Source organism: Lepidochelys kempii, chromosome 11 (assembly GCF_965140265.1).
Source record: "Lepidochelys kempii isolate rLepKem1 chromosome 11, rLepKem1.hap2, whole genome shotgun sequence".
In the NCBI taxonomy this organism is placed as follows: Eukaryota; Metazoa; Chordata; order Testudines; family Cheloniidae; genus Lepidochelys; species Lepidochelys kempii.
The window spans coordinates 62,832,995-62,850,077 of NC_133266.1; the positions used below are offsets into that span (position 1 = coordinate 62,832,995).

The 17,083-nt window shown below is 41.7% G+C and overlaps 2 protein-coding genes across 2 annotated transcripts in view; both read right to left on the reverse strand.

Moving 5' to 3' along the window:
- Positions 1-17,083, reverse strand: part of DYTN (dystrotelin) — a 61,048-nt gene that overhangs the window by 39,721 nt on the left and 4,244 nt on the right. Inside the window, exons 2-7 of the mRNA XM_073306616.1 lie at positions 14,419-14,493; positions 7,544-7,745; positions 4,371-4,456; positions 3,678-3,766; positions 1,009-1,080; positions 492-655 (exon numbers count right to left, since the gene is read on the reverse strand). Coding sequence (XP_073162717.1) covers positions 492-655; positions 1,009-1,080; positions 3,678-3,766; positions 4,371-4,456; positions 7,544-7,745; positions 14,419-14,493 — 688 coding nt within the window. The remainder of the gene's footprint in view (positions 1-491; positions 656-1,008; positions 1,081-3,677; positions 3,767-4,370; positions 4,457-7,543; positions 7,746-14,418; positions 14,494-17,083) is intronic.
- The window catches only part of MDH1B (malate dehydrogenase 1B), a 33,791-nt gene continuing 30,961 nt past the window's right edge, over positions 14,254-17,083 (reverse strand). Inside the window, exon 15 of the transcript XR_012154370.1 lies at positions 14,254-14,493. The gene's annotated coding sequence lies outside the window, so the exon portion shown is untranslated. The remainder of the gene's footprint in view (positions 14,494-17,083) is intronic.

The window sequence follows — 17,083 nt, forward strand, 5'->3', positions numbered from 1 at the left end:
AGAAGGCAAAAGAAGATTTAATAACAAAAAGACACCATGGCTACAATGTATGCAATGTACTTGTAGCCGGGTCGGTCCCAGGATATTACAGAGACAACACAGGTGAGGTAACTGTTGTATGTAGTGTTCTGAGGGTTATAGATGGTGAGACCTCTGGGGATGATGTTTTGTTTCTTGCATTTGCTCAGGAAGTAGATGTTGCTGTTAAGTTTTGCTACAAGGCAGCATTGCATAATGGCCAGGGTACTGGCCCAGGGCTCAGGAAACCTGAGTTCTATACCCAGCTCTGCCACTGGCTTGCTGTGTGATCTCAGGCATGTCACTTTCCCTTTTTGTGTTTCTATTTCCCCATCTGTCTTGTCTTGTCTAGTTATACTGTAAGCTCTTTGAGGCTGCAGCTATCTCTCACTACGTCCATGTAAAATGCCTAGCGCAATGGGGTGCTGATCTCTGTATGCTACAAATAATACTTCATAGTAAGTATGCTGTACCTTAGTCCAGTGATGGGGAAATTCTTACAGATGCTACATCTAACGTGATGCATAACCATTTCAGTGGCTGATAATCTATAACAGGTAGGAAGCCACAGAAGAAGGCCAGGTTCAGACTGTAGCCAAGATAGGAATTTCTCTTCACTGATTGCTGAGTTCAGAACCTGGAAAAGAATATCAATCTCTGGTTCAATCACTTATTTAAATAGAACTATTGCCTCTGTCACACCTCATAATATAAGCCCTGATCCTAAATCAGGATATGCTATCACAGACTCCTCCACCCATGTAGAATGCCACTGGCTTCAAAGGGTCTCCACACGAGTGCAGGGGTCCATGCTAGTACCTTATTGAGTATTCTTCTTTATTGGTGTCCGATGTTTACCATGTGGAATTGGGAAGCAAGCTTGTCCCTTAAAATGAGGTAACGTTAACTGCTGTAATGTGATACACTGGCAATTTCAATCAGTCAGCAACATTCATGGTCACTTCCTAGGGTCATCTGAATTCTACTCACCCCATGGAAGCAGCTTCGAATAGCAATTTCCACACAAGATTGAGCACAGCTTTCTCCCACAATGGCTGGGATCTACATCAGGAAGACAGACAACTGTTCAGAACCACCATTATAAGACAGCTATCACCACCAGGCTATACCGATGTAGTGACAGAGCACAGATGGTGAAGTGTCAAAGGAAAAGCCATTTACTTCTAATAGTGGGGGAAAGACTGTTTAAATTTAGACACATGACACGAGTGTAATTCTAAACCTGAGTATGTGTCAGAATGATGCCTCTGGCCCAGTAATTAGATATGAATCAACAGATTGTGCTGTCAGTAGTAGGACAGACTTTCTTTTTCCAGCATAGACTTATTCCATGTTTTCCTAAACACAGTGAAGTGAGAAAACTCCCACCTCAACCTCCACACCTTATAGTATCTCCTGGCTGAGAGCTTCCTGAAGGCCATTCTCAGAGCCATGCCAATGAGTAATGCCTGGCTGCTGCTGCTGTTTATTATTTGTATCATGATAGACCCATAGGAGCCCCAGTCATGGACCAAGACCCCATTATGCTAGGCCCTGGACAAACAGAACAAAAAGAAGGTCTCTGAACATCAGAATGTCCATACTGGGTCAGGACACCATTCCTGTCCATCCTGGCTAATAGCTATTGATGGACCTATTCTCCATTAACTTAACTAGTTCATTTTTGAACCCTGTTATAGTCTTGGCCTTCACAACATCCTCTGACAAGGAGTTCCACAGGTTGACTTTGTGTTGTATGAAAAAACACTTCCTTTTGTTTGTTTTAAACCTGCTGCCTATTAATTTCATTGGTTGACCCCTAGTGCTTGTGTTATGAGAAGAAGTAAATAACACTTCCTTATTTACTTTCTCCATGCCAGTCATGATTTTATAGACCTCTTATCATATCCCCCCTTAGTCATCTCTTTTCCAAGCTGAAAAGTCCCAGTCTTATTAATCTCGCCTATACAGCAGCCGTTCCATACCCCTAAAAATTTTTGTTGCTCTTTTCTGAAAATTTTTCAATTCCAATATATCTTCTTTGAGATGGGGCGACCACAGCTGCACACAGTATTCAAGATGTGGGTGTACCGTGGATTTATATAGAAACAATATGATATTTTCTGTCTTATCATCTATCCCTTTCTTAGTGATTCCCAACATTGTTTGCTTTTTTGACTGCCACTGCACATTGAGTGGATGTTTTCAGAGACTTATCCACAACGACTCCAAGATCGTTTTCTTGAGTGGTGACAGCCAATTTAGAACTCATTTTATATGTATAATTGGGATTATGTTTTCCAATGTGCATTACTTTGCATTTATCAACATTGAACTTCATCTGCCATTTTGTTACTCAGTCACCCAGTTTTGAGAGATCCTTTTGTAGCTCTTTGCAGTCTGCCTGGGACTCAACTATCTTGAGCAATTTTGTATCGTCTGCAAATTTTGCCACCTCATTGTTTACCCCTTTTTCCACATTACTTATGAATATTGAATAGGACTGGGCTCAGTACAGACCTGTGGGGGACACCACTATTTATCTCTCTCCATTTTGAAAACTGACAGTTTATTCCTACTCTTGTTTCCTATCTTTTAATCAGTTACCGATCCATGAGAGGACCTTCCCTCTTATCCAATGACAGCTTACTTTGCTTAAGAGCCTTTGGTGAGGGACCTTGTCAAACGTTTTCTGAAAATCTAGGTACTCTATATTCACTGGATCCGCTTTGTCCACATGCTTGTTGACCCCTGCAAAGAATTCTAGTAGATTGGTGAGGCATGATTTCCCTTTACAAAAGGGAAATCTCTTCCCCAACAAATTATGTTCATCTATGTGTCTGACAGTTTTGTTCTTTACTATAGTTTCAACCAGTTTGCCCGGTACTGAAGTCAGGCTTACCGGCCTGTAAATGCCGGGATCACCTCTGGAGCCCTTTTTAAAAATTGGTGTCACATTAGCTATCCTCCAGTCATTTGGTATAGAAGCTGATTTAAATGATAGGTTACAGGCTACAGTTAGTAGTTCTGTAATTTCACATTTGAGTTTCTTCAGAACTCTTGGGTGAATACCATCTGGTCCTGGTGACTTATTACTGTTCACTTTATCAATTTGTTCCAAAACCTCCTCCTCCCTTTCCCCAAGAAGCTTACAATCTAAGTAGCTATGGCCTGATCCAGCAAGCAGCTGGAGCCCCTTGTGACAACATCAGAATTCTGCATAGGTGCAACTCCATTCTCTTGGAACTACTTACAGGATATGGCTACCATAAATTTAGCCAGAACTCAAGCTGCAGAGGCACTGATATGAATGGGAATTTTGACTGAGTGAAGACAACAGGATTTGACACTGAAGCCCTGATCCAACAACTGGTCTGCATAGCATATCCCTGTGCTTACATGGAGCCCCAATGACTTCAGTCAGTTTTGTAAAGGGACTGCTCATTTCAACAAAACAAACTCTACTCACAGTGCTGCAGGCTGGGAATTTGCTCCTTTATTCACCTGTAGCACAACAGAGTGAAGGAAAGCCCTGCACCTTACAAAATAGGAAGGGAAGGGTGGAGCAAGGCTCCATCCCATAATATTTGGGGTAACCCAGTTAGTCCTTTCACAACCACTTTTTACTACACTTAGCCATTCCATGTGTGGAGTAGCACCTGATGTAAGTCTGTCAGCAGGCTCCTCATGGCACTCCGAGTGATCAGGGTCTCCTTCCCATTGGGATCAGCATAGAGTTGAAACAAAGCTGCAAAGGACAGGAGAAGACAGCTTTACAATCCTGGCAGAGCCTGAAGATTCTGAATGCAACTTATTTCCAACAAGAGCTGCCATGGCAACAATTGGGTGTGTCTCATCAATACACCACTATCAAGAAAGCTATTTTCACCATCGTATTTTCTGTGACTTGTTCTGAGATGCTTACACAAACCGTACTATATAATAATCACTGATAGATGGATTTCAGAGTAACAGCCGTGTTAGTCTGTATTTGCAAAAAGAAAAGGAGTACTTGTGGCACCTTAGAGACTAACCAATTTATTTGAGCATGAGCTTTCGTGAGCTACAGCTCACTTCATCAGATGCATACCGTGGAAACTGCAGCAGACTTTATATACACACAGAGAATATGAAACAATACCTCCTCCCACCCCACTGTCCTGCTGGTAATAGCTTATCTTCTGCATCCACCTTTTTCCTACCATAAAGCGGTAGATTTTGGTCCCATGTACTTACATTTGTGCACATTAGGACCCTGTTTTCTTTTTGTGTAGAAATAAAATAGATTGGAGATTTGGTCAACACTCAGTACATAGTACCTTGAGTAGTGTGTAAAGATCTGTTTTTCCCACCTTTGTATTTAGTAAGCAGACTGTCTCCTGAGAGAGCAATTAGGGCAGCTGCAGCCGATCTGGCTTTTATAAAACCTGTTCCAGTCCTAGAACAAGATAAAAATAAAGCTAGGAATGTGAAAGCTAAAGCTACTAGTGCAAAAACCATTGTTATATTGGAAGACAACCTCATAAGAATCCAGTTCCTTTTATATGTACATGCTTTGATATACCATATTATTTATTTTGTATTGGGTAGTGCTTAGGAGCCGCAGTCATGGACCAGAGCTCCACTGTGCCAGGCTCTGTACAAACACAAAAGAAAAAGATTACAATCTAAGTAAATTTTTAGCCTTGGATTTTACACTGTGATATCACAAACTGTAACAAGATTATGTCCCATCTGAAACCCTGTGTTAAAATGTGACTCTGTTCTGAAAGCTACCTTATAAAATGGCATTTTTTTACTCAGTAGAGCTGCTTTTGATCTGCTTTATGTCACTGAACTCTCTCCCTAAGTTTTTACTATCTCTGACTCCTGTGGAACCAGTACAGCTGTGGGAAGGAAAGCTGGGTTTTACTATGTCTTATGTATCATCAAAAGAATTAACTTGGTCCCCAGTCCAGCAGTGGGCTCTGCATGGGCAAATCCCGGTGACTGAGCAAATCCCCACCAACTTCATTGGGACTCTGGATAGGCTTATGGATAGGCAGGATCAGGGCCTAAGTTCTAACTGTTGAAGTGCAGGCCAGAAAGGACCCAGCTTAACTTTCAGATTAACTGCAGTTTGCAAGGTGGGCAGTTAATAATTTTTTTTTTTTAAACCTGAAAACAGGGAAGATTTGATCTGGAATCTGAGAGACCATAAACGTGGAACACTGCAATGCTATTTTAATAGAGTCATTTTTCAGGGTAGGGTAGCACTTTAAAGAATTTTAATTACTGTGATGCATCAAAATCATCTTCAGAAGTGTCCATATATCTTATTTTATTATGGGAAGGTTGAGATATAGCGGTAATATATACCTTGGTGGGAGTTTCAGTCAAACAAGGGTTTCTAGACTTGGAAACTTACCATTCTCTTCAGAACATCAGTGGCAAGAGTTTTGAAGGGAAGAATAAAATTGTGCTGTACTACTGGAAAGGAAACTACAGAAGATTAGAAATTCTCTTAAACTGAATGGACTAGTGAGCTGAGTCATCAGCAGTGCCCTGAGACCAAACTAAGATCAATCAGCTGGGAAAAAGTTGAAGATGTAAACAGAATGTTCACCAGACACTGCTGTCTGATGAAATGTGCAGAAAAGATACCAGTGAAATCACTCTTGAACTCCTACTGTCGACAGAAAAGCCTTTGTGATATTCTCAGTAGGCATACAAGTAAACTAACGCATGGATACACAAAAGGTTCTGGTGTGTCCCTGTTAGGAAAAAATGTTTGAGCTTCAGATAGTGGGGAAAAAAATATAGATGGAAGTAAATGATCACTGGATGAAACCACAATTACATGTGAAGCTTTTCCTACAGTGCATGCATGGCAAGAAATTCACTGGCAAAATCAAATATCCAGCAAGTGGACAATGATGCCTGGCCTTAGGAAGACAGAAAATGGCTTGCAAAAAGGGACCAAGTCAGTCCTGTAATGGAGATTCTTCTATGCAATTTCCCTTGGGTTGTATGTACTTAGAATATGAAGCTTAGAAAATACTCCTGATATTTCTCGTTTTGTTCCAAAATGCACTAGTTTATATTTAACCTTTAAGTGATTTCTGTAAGCAGTTCATCAAATGGAATTGCAAACAGCAGATCAACTTATTCATTACGGAAAATTCAAGGGGGATGGTAAAAGTACAATGAATCACTTAAGTTCTGCTTTTGAGGGCTTAATTGGTACATAGGTTTTGTTCTGGCTCTTTATGCGGGGTAAATTCCATCCATTGTGAATAAATTAAACAATGAACTTCACTTTTTTCTTTTGTTCCTGATTGATTCTGCTTATGAATGGATGACTAACTTTTTAAACTGGAAAATGATGGATAGTAACGCAGGTGTTAGCAGACTGTCAAACTGAATGACTGAGTAGGGTTCAAATGAATTTTGGCAAAACTGTCTGATAAGCCTTGTGTTCGCTAGTGAAATTTTGCAAAAATTTCCCACCATGATTAAAACTAGTTCATCTTTGTGGCTTCCTTGTTAGTAAAAACCCAGCTGTCAGCACCACCCTTTCACTGCCTAATGGGCCGCGGCTCTCAGCGCACACTCTTTCTGCTTGTCACCCTACAGTTTGAGCATTTCTTTTCAGTTCAGGGAAGGGGTTTATCCTCTGCATTGTTCAACAGCAAATCAGGTTCATACACCTTTCCAATTCACCATCACTTAGTTTCTCAGGTAAGAGCTGCACAGAGCATTCATAGTTCATGCCATGTAACCTAGCACTGTATTTTTTCAGGGCACGGAAAGCCGCCATAGATTCAACCCTTGTTGTACATCATTACTGCTCTTTTGTAGCATGAGTGAGGTTGTTCACACAACAACAAAGCTTCTCCAGGTCTTGTTCTTACCAACAAAACCCACTTGTACATTTCCCTTTGCTGTTGTTGTTGTTTGTGAACTTAGTGCTCATTCTATTTGATAACTGGGATTGGTGGGTGAAGCTCACCAGACCTGGAGACTGAATTACTCTGTCAGACTGAATAGCTGCAGAATGGGAAGCCATCATGCAGGCTTCCTGCACTGCTCTGCCAACATGCCTCAACCCTCAGCTGAAAGCATTGCTTCTAAGGTTGAAGAGGTCATTCACCTTCCCCACGCTTTTGGTTCCTGGCCCCTTGTCTGAGATTGCCATCAAGGGGTTGATTCAAAATGGCAGAAAGTTTGGAAAAGCAGCATAGTTCGTGAGATTTCCACCAAGTTGGCCTGAAAGCTCATGAGAACAAGTCTGCAAGATTTTGGTGCTATCTAACCTGAACCTTAGCCCTGCTTTGAGCTTTTACCTGAACCTCAAACCTTAGCCTAAGCTTAATTCAGATCTGAAGCTAAACCCCTCTGACTATGTATAATTTAAATAACACATGCCTTTTGAGCTCGTGGCGGGGGGAGGCACTTTCCCACTGAAGTGGCATGTAAAAGCAGGAGGGGATGGAAATGGGTGTTGCTATAGTGATGATGAAGTCACTGGTGCACTTGCTCTCACCTGTCATACATGGCAGTTAGCAGGTTCCAGGTGAGCTCAGGGGCTTGTGGCTCTACCTGGCCTGGCTTATCTAATCTGGCTTTCTGGAATAGCTCCTTCAGCAACTGCAGTAGCTGCTGTGTTGTCAGGGAGCTCTGCTTCTCCCTCTGACACTGGTGGCTTGGCAGGAGGTGCTGAATCAGGGAGACATCAGTCAAACTCACTGTGGGAAAACAATGGGAGAAATTAATCAGTCCCTATGTCTTTATCATAAATGGAAGCTGAACATTTCGTGAAAATACATAACTAAGACCTGTCTGGAAAGCAAAGCCTCTTACAAGACTTGATATAAAACTGAATGGGGAAATACCCTGCAAGGGCTCTTGTGCTGGGTTTTCATATTCAGCTAATTTTCTGAGAGTCCAAAGAAGGAAAAGATCAATTGGGCTTTCATAGGCCTGATTTTAAAATGGTGATACAGGAAAAGTGCAGGAGCAATTGTTCATCCAAACTGCACATGTAACTTTTGTATATGGGATGCAATTCACCCCTGTGCAGAGAGAGAACACAAAGCCTATGCACCACTTACAACCTCAATATAAGGCTTAAGTGGGACTTCAGGTTTCCTTACCCTCCACTGTAGGTTTCCATACAATGTCCGCTAGAATGAAGGAGCCTGGGAAATGGTTTGGCCAAGAACACTGGGGCAACCACCCTATTATAAAAAAGTGCCATAGGATAGTTAATGTCCACAGAGTGCAGACAGAACTCTGATTTTTTTTTTTAAAGATCACATCCAAAAGACCACAAGCCAGAGTAAACAGCATAGAACTAACTGTATCTAAGTAGAGGGAAAAGTGCATGGAAAGTGACTGGAAAGAGAGAAGAGATGAACAAAACCAAAGTGAACAGCAGGAATATATCCTTGGAGTTCACTCAAGAACTGAGACCATTAATATGAGCATGTCCTGCACACATATTGATCAGAGAATAGATTCCAAAATGGGAACATCCACTGAACCAACTGGACATATGATCTGAAAATCATCTAGGAAGTCCTATTTCATCAATGATTTTGTGACAACTTTTGCATATGCTCCAAAGAGTCTGAAAAGATTTTTTTCATAGATTATAAGGCCCAAAGGGACCCCTGTGATGGTCTAGTCTGTCCCCCTATAAAGGTATTTATGGGATATTTTACTTTACTAAATCCAAGCCTTAATGTGGTTTTATTATTTATTATTACAGTAGAAGCAATGGGCTCCAGCTGAGATCAGGGCCCCATAGTGCCAGGGGCACTATACATACTGTGAGACAGTCTCTGCCGCTAAGAGTTCACAATCTAAATGGATAAGGGATGGGAGAAAGAAAGTATTATTATCCCCCTCGTAGAAAAAGGGAACTGAGGCACAGACAGATTAAGGGTAGGATTTTGAAAACCTAAGTGGTTTAGGAACAGAGGATCTATTGACTTTCAAATGACTTAAATATTTTGAAATTCCCACCCAAAATGACTTGCCAACACATAGAAAGTCTGTGACAGAACTGAACCCAGGTTTCCTGTATCCCAGGCTAGGGCCTCAACACAAGGCTAGTCTTCCTCTTCATGGGGCTTTTTGCCTTAAAGGCAATGACTGTTATTTTTGTACATCCTCAGGAACAGACTGTTTCAAGTGAGGATGCTGGGGCATTCACCTCCTTGAAAGTGACACAAAGACAACCAATTACATATGCTTCCATTCAGTGTTAAGTTTGCATCCAGAATTAGAGAGCAAAATAAATGCTGAGAACTCTACTCAGTAACACCTTACTAAAACAAAAGTCCCACTGACTTCAGTGAGAATTTTGCCTAGATAAGCAGTACTGACTAGATCCTTTATAGTCTAATTTATTTTGTTGTTGTTAATATTAATAGCATTAATAATATTGTTTGCAAATTGCCCATGCCTTTTTGATGATCTATGTCTATTTCCAATAAATCAATTCCTAAGCAACACATCAGATTGTGACATTTAACAAGACCATATATGAAGTTCCATAATTGCTGGCAACTTTTACACTATGTTAGCAATGTAATACATTGTAACAATTATGCAAACATTCCTTAGCTTGCAAAACTTTTTTAAAATCTCTGCTGTCTCAGGCTGGCCAGCCTTCTAGGGGAGCTGGTTTCAATCTAGCTTGTGATTTAGCAGTTAACCCCGAGCTGATGGTGATCTGGACTCCATTACAATTGGTGATCCCAGCTGCGGAAGGGTCAGGGAGACTACCTAGAGAAGGGAGAGAACAGACACAGGAGGAAATCCAGGAGAAAGGGAGTTCTTGCTCTCTGGGAAGGGCCTGGTGAAGACAGACTGAGCAGGGCTATGGAGACAGAATTAGTCCTTGTGGTGGGAGCTGGAAAAGGAGAAAGGTCCAGGGAGGCACGCTTGTGGGTTGGTGTACCAGGGTAGGAACAAAGAACTGGGCGGACCTTGGGAGAAACTTTGGAGCCAGAGGAGAGGCTGTATTATCCGTAAGCTATTAGGACATGGAGGTAAGAAGTGGGCCAGGGAAACAGGAGCAGATCTAAAGGGGAAAACCTAGCTGCTCAACAAACCACAGTGGAGAAGGGGGGAGAAATTGGGGTTTCCCTACCAGCTGGGAAAAGGATGTAAAAACTCTATCACAAGGACTGTTGAGCCCAGAGTGGGGCTCAGGACTGAGCCCAGAACATGGATTGAGGAGTAGCCCCAGTGGGGTGAAAGGCTCTCTTGTTGGGATGTGTGGACTTTTAGCTGGCCTTGTTACTCCAGAAGATATCTGAACTAAATGTGACTTAGAGGCAAATTGTGGACAGAAATGGTTCATCGTATGACCAAATTGGTGGTCAACAGGGGCTGTTAGAGGCAAATATCTCTGCAGTGCTATGCTAAGGCAGTGAGTAGAACTGTTTACAAAGATCTATTAAAGGGAGAGTTCTTTTGAATTTCAGGGGTGCAGTGAACAATCTACTACTGCCATTATAGCAGATCTGCTTTTTCTGTAATAGCATTGAGTGTGCTCCTCAACCTTCACCACTCTTTCCATTAGAGAGCTGAGATAGTTCTGATGATCTGTGCTAAGTAGCTACTGAGTGACCAGTCCCTTAACCCCAAATACACTGGCAAATACTATTTGCGAAAAGGGGCTTGTTACCATCTGGTTTAGCATAGGGGGTGAATTTGACATTTTACATTGTAGTTTGCAACGTTGGAGCTGTGAGAGAGACAAGGTCGGAGAGCTAATATCCTTCCTTGGATGAACTTCTGTTGGTGAAAGAGACAAGCTTTTAAGCTACACAGAACTCTCCTTCAGGTCTGGGAAAGGTACTCTGAGAGTATGTCTACACTGCAATGGAAACCCAGAATTAGTAGAACTTGAGTTAGCAGTCTTTGGGTTTGTTAACCATTTATCTGTAACCACAGGTTAGGAACTATTGAACTCTGAGTCCCAAACTGGGGCTCCACCATCTGCACTGTATTATGCAGGCCCAAGTCCAGCCACACACATCCCAGACTTCCTAGTGCCCTCCCAAAAGATGGCCACTTTACCTCTGTTCATGGTGCAGTGTGGGAAAGCTTGACGGTCTAAAGGACAAGGAAAGTTGGCCTGTGAGGTTGTGGACTACTTTTGGCAGACTCCCAGAGTCTGAGTCCAGAGGGGCTGTGTCCATGCTGCAAAGCAATAGAGCTTGAATCCTGGTCCCAGTTTGACTCCGGTTCCAACCCTCCTCTCCCATTGAATCCTAGCCCTGGGTTAGTGCAATTTGTGTGTAGACAGAAGGGGGATTAAGCTTGAGGCTGAGTTCAAACCCTGGGTTTACAATGCAGTGTAGAATAGACATACCCAAAGTGTCACAGCTAAATACAAGGTGGAACAGATTGTTTAGCATAAGTAGCTAACACCCATTCTAAGGGACCACTCAAGGTGAAGTGGTCCTTTAACACCTCTTCAGTCATAGGGGAAAAGATAGGGGGCAGGTTAGTGGGTTACAGATTATTGTAATAAACCATAAATCCAGTGCCTTTATTAAGACCATGATTTTTAGTGTCTAGCAAAGTTATGAGTTTTAAAAGACAAGCCTGGGAGTTTGTCTTGTGCAGATTTCCTTTGAGGACAAGGACTGAGAGGTCAAATATGGAGTGATCATTTTGTGAAAAGTGTTTGCCCAAGGGTGATGTGTGTGTGCGTGTGTGCGCACACACGACTTCATTCAAGAGTGTAGTGATTGTCTGTTTTTCACCCACATAGTTGTTGGGGCATTGGTGCAAAGGATGAGGTATACCATATGTTCTGATGGCATGTGGAGGACCTGTGGATCTTGAAAGGTGTGTTTGGGTGTGGGGGTGGTATTGGTCATCTTAGCAGTGGAGATATGTCTGCAGGTTTTGCATCTGTTCTGGCAGGGTCTGGTGCCACTTTGAGCTGGTGTCTCCAGGTCTGCGGGAAGCTTGCTTCTGATGATGAGCTTGGTGAGGTTGGGGTGGGAGGTTATTTGAAGGGCAGAAGGGGGGTGGGTCCAGGAAAGACTTCTTTCAGGATGTAGTCCCCATTGAGTATGGATTGTAATTGTTTAATGATACCCTGTATGGGTTCCAGTGTAGGGCTGTAGGTGACAACTAGGTGTGGATGGTCAGAGGGTGTGTTTTCCTGTATTGAAGTAAGTTCCCTTGGGGTACTTGGATGGCCAATTCCATGATGCAATCTACTTTGGTGGAGAGTTCTTGTTTGCTGAAGATGGTTTTAGTGTGTTGTGTGAATCCCAGACTTACTCCTTAGAGCATATTCTATGGTATCTGACGGGTGCCTGGCTGTAGATAAGTTTTTGGTGTTGTTTTGGGTAGTTACTGGATCTGTGAAGGTAACTGTGGTAATCTGTGGGTTTCTTGTACCATAGTTGTCTGCAGGGTTCCATAGCTGAAGCTGATTGTGGTGTCCGGGAATTACTCAGTAGTACGTGCGGCGGAGAGTCCTGTGGCACCTTATAGACTAACAGACGTATTGGAACATAAGCTTTTGTGGGTGAGTACCCACCTCATCGATGCATGTAAGTGTGGGCAAGGGAAAGCTGGGCTCCAAGGCAAAATGGAGAACATCTGCTTCTCTTTCTGGGGTGAGTCTGCCATCCTACAGGGTACAATCTGTTTGCAAGAATACTGTTGTTTGCCTGGTCACTGTGGTTTTCCCACATCAAATACTTCACTCACTGAGGAGTAGGTTTATAGGTCTAGACTTTATTTTAGTTAGTCTGGCTTCAAGTTTTAGAAGCTATTTAACTTTCTCCTCATTTTTCTTTTATTTTAATTTATAGAGAATGAGCCAAGCAGATGAAGCAAGTAGGGCAAAAATTTTTTTTTTTTTTTACAGTTTGAGTCCGATTCACCCCACCTAGCAGCAGAAGGTACAGTTTTCACTAGTGAGGCCCATACTACACTGAGGATTGAGGCCCAGATCCTCACAGGTATTTAGGTACTTAACTGCCAGTGAGAGTAAGGTGCCTAAATACCTTTTGAGGATCTGGGCTTTACTCTAAGGACAAGAAGGTTGTATTTGCTTCTGTTCCTTGAGGAGTCCTCTGGACAGAGGTAGTTTTAGCCTCTGAGCTTCAATAAAGCCCTTCTGATGAAAGCTAAACTACGAAAGGGATATGCTGAAACTGGGGGATCCAACTTAGCCACATCCCTTCCCGGGCCCATTCAGTCCACTTCTTGGCTACTTTAGCTCCATGCAGAGTCCTAAGCAGAGGTGAGGCTCTGATTGCTTTTGATAGCAGAAACCATGCTAAGGGCCTTAAGCATGGTTTCTGCTATCAAAAGTTTATATACATAGCACCAGATTCACGCCAAATTTACATAAACTATTGCTACTATGGCCCGATACGCTTCTTTCTTACTACTAAAGCTGGTCAAAATTGGGGGTGGAGAAGGGGAGGGATATAACAAAAGATTCTTCGGGGAAAAATGAAACTTTCACATTGAAAATTAAACAATATTTTAAACAAAGCAATGCTTGGTTTTGTTTAAAAATATTTCACTTCAATTTTAGGTTTTTCCCTACTTTTAAAAAAAATTGGAGAAAGTATTTGTTTCACTTGTTATGCTCTCTCTTTTTATAAATATTTGCACTGTCCCCCCTCCCCTGCCTCACACACACTGGTCCAGTGGGAGGGTGAAAGGAGAAAGTAGGTTTTTCTTCACTTTTATTCTTTTTTATTTTCCATTGAAAAAGAATTAAATACCTATTTTTCCTCACTTAGCTTTTTCCAATGGAGAAAGAAAAAAGGAAATATAAGTATTTTCCTGCTATTTTAAAACAAATTTTGAATCTTCTCGTTCCTTTTGAAATTTTTTCAAACAGAAAACATTTAATCAAATCAAAACTTTCTCCAGAAAATCTTTTTTAAAGTGAGACCCCACTTTTGATTACTTTTTTTTTTTGCTGTTGAAAATACTTTGAGCAGTTCTATATGTACTTATTTTATAACACAAATGGAGATAATGATATTTATCCATGTCAAATGTGTGTTGAAAGGCTTTGGGAAATCATTTAGTTATTAGAACAGGTAGAATCTGAGCTCTACCCCCAACTAATTGACTAAACTGTCATTTTGGGCAAGTCATTTCACCCCTTTTGAGCTTGAGTTTTTCAATCAGTAAAATGGGGATAATGCTACTTAGCGCCATTTGACTGAGAATCTCAAAGGAAGCAAGTACATGTATGAAGTATTATTTATTAATTCATTAATGTTGTTGATAATGTTTGAGATCATCAGACGGAAAGCATTAGAGAAAAACAAGTAGCAGTATTTATGATTGCAACTCAGAGCCAGCACTCTTGCAGGTTCTCCTCCCACGGGACTCCTTTGAGCTACTTACACTGGCACAGGGTTTGCACTGAGCGTAGTTTCAGGGCTGTTCTGTAGACAGAATTCTGAATGGCATTTAGAGCTTCTGTAAAGGAAAACAAATATAAATTACCATAGATTCTCTTGTGCTAGTTATGAAGGGAAGGGACGGTGGAACACTCAAGAGAACACGGAAGAACATGAAAGGAGTCTCCAAAACCTGACGTCTGAGACCAGGGTTTCTCAAACTGTCCTGTTCACACCTGATCCCAGTCTGGACTCAGTTACAATTAGTGAGTAAAAAACGACTAAGGACACAGGATTTAATCCAAGAACTTCAGTGAGATAGTCAAGGGAAAGCATTAAAGCTGATAAATTGCTTGATTCTAAGAGGGCCACAGATGTTTGTTTTAACATAGAATTTGCCCAGTGCATGGAACACTATAGCCCGGCTGGGTGTGAGGGTAACTCAACAGGCTCTTACAGAAACAGCATCTCTGCATTGATAAAGAAGGTGCACTGTTTTTAGAAATATCATTTCATTATTAATTTGGCAAAAGACATGCACAGTGCTCATCCTTACTCTGCTCCATAAACAGAGCCAATGCCCAGAGAAGTTAATAGGTTTGTGTTCCAGAACTGCAAGACCCAAGTGTTATTTTTACAGTATAGAGTACACCTGGTACAGAAAAACATAATGCTCTCCTGATGTAAATTTTTCAGAGAGAGACCAGCCTAGAAGTTTGATCACTATTTTAGACCCTCTCCATAAATAATGCTAGAGGGACTAGCCTGTCCATCACTGGAGCCACAAGACAGGAGGATGCCATTTTGGGAAGTTACTACACACTGACAGAGCTCACGCTATACTACAGCTCGTCAAAAATGTCCACTGAAATAGTTTTTCTGACAGAAAATAGCTTTACAACAAAATGGAAACTTCTGCAGACTTTAAAACAACAACAACAACAAAAACAACCCAACAACTCGGCTTCAACAAAAATCTAAAACTTTGAAGGAAAATGGATGAAAACCAAAACAATTTCATTTTTGTAGCCTTTTGCCAGGAAAAACAATTTCTCAACCAGTTGTACTTTATACTGTGAAAACAATGTTTGGGTCTTGCATCTGTGGCTCTGTTAGAATCAAACAATTTGTCAGCATGAATACCTCCCCTTGGCAATCTCACTGAAGTTCTTGGGTTAAATCCCGTGTCGTTACTACTTCTGCTCAATCCTTTCACTCCGCTCAAGTCAACGGGAATTTGAGTAGGAACTGAGTAAGGGGCTTCGTGACTTGACCTGTTATTTATACAGCGCCAAAAATATTCCTGGCGCTTTACAGACATACATGTAAATTTTGTATTTAAAAAATGCTTATATACAGTATCTTTAGAAGCTATCACAGGACTTATTAGCTCATTGCTTTCTCCTGGTGAGCCATATATATCCCTGCGGTTCAAATAGGAGGCAAATACAGATGATGAAGGGTGTAGATAAACTGCAAACATGCATAACTGAGAGGAAATAGGTCACAAGACTCTCCACTTGTTTCCTGTGGAAATGGACCAATTTGTGGTTCCTCACATACAAACCAGTCTAATGCTAATAGTCAGCAAATTATGGACTCTGCTGGTTCTCAGTTGCTTCCTATGATATAGCAGTAACCCTTGTCTGCTATGCCACTTGTCCAGTCTTGGTTTTGTCAGGTTATGTTGCTGCCTGTTGTTTGGAGAAGTTATGCAGCATAATGCACTGTAGCAAGTAATGCAATATGGAAAAATTTGGTTTTGCTGGCTTATAGTACTAGTGATTTTTTTTTCTTTTCTTCAAGGGCCTGATCCAAAGTACATTAAAGCCAATTGAAAGATTCCCACTGATTTTAATAGGCTGTGGATCCAGTCCCAAGTCTATCTTCCAGAAGAAGAACAAGAAACATGAATGTAAGGTATCATGTGACCTAGGGGTAACAGTGGACAAGAAGCGGGATATGAGTCAACAGTGTGCCCTTGTTGCCAAGAAGGCCAATGGCATTTTGGGATGTATAAGTAGGGGCATTGCCAGCAGATCGAGGGACGTGATCGTTCCCCTCTATTTGACACTGGTGACGCCTCATCTGGAGTACTGTGTCCAGTTTTGGGCCCCACACTACAAGAAGGATGTGGAAAAATTGGAAAACATCCAGCGGAGGGCAACAAAAATGATTAGGGGACTGGAACACATGGCTTATGAGGAGAGGCTGAGGGAACTGGGATTGTTTAGTCTGCAGAAGAGAAGAATGAGGGGGGATTTGATAGCTGCTTTCGACTACCTGAAAGGGGGTTCCAAAGAGGATGGATCTAGACTGTTCTCAGTGGTAGCTGATGACAGAACAATGAGTAATGGTCTCAAGTTGCAGTGGGGGAGGTTTAGGTTGGATATTAGGAAAAATTTTTTCACTAGGAGGGTGGTGAAACACTGGAATGCGTTACCTAGGGAGGTGGTGGAATCTCTTTCCTTAGAAGTTTTTAAGGTCAGGCTTGACAAAGCCCTGGCTAGGATGATTTAGTTGGGGATTGGTCCTGCTTTGAGCAGGGAGTTGGACTAGATGACCTCCTGAGGTCCCTTCCAACCCTTATATTCTATGATTCTATGTGACCCAACAGGAAATTCTTCCATGAATAAGATTCTCTAAGATAAGGGAATTTCATGCTATCA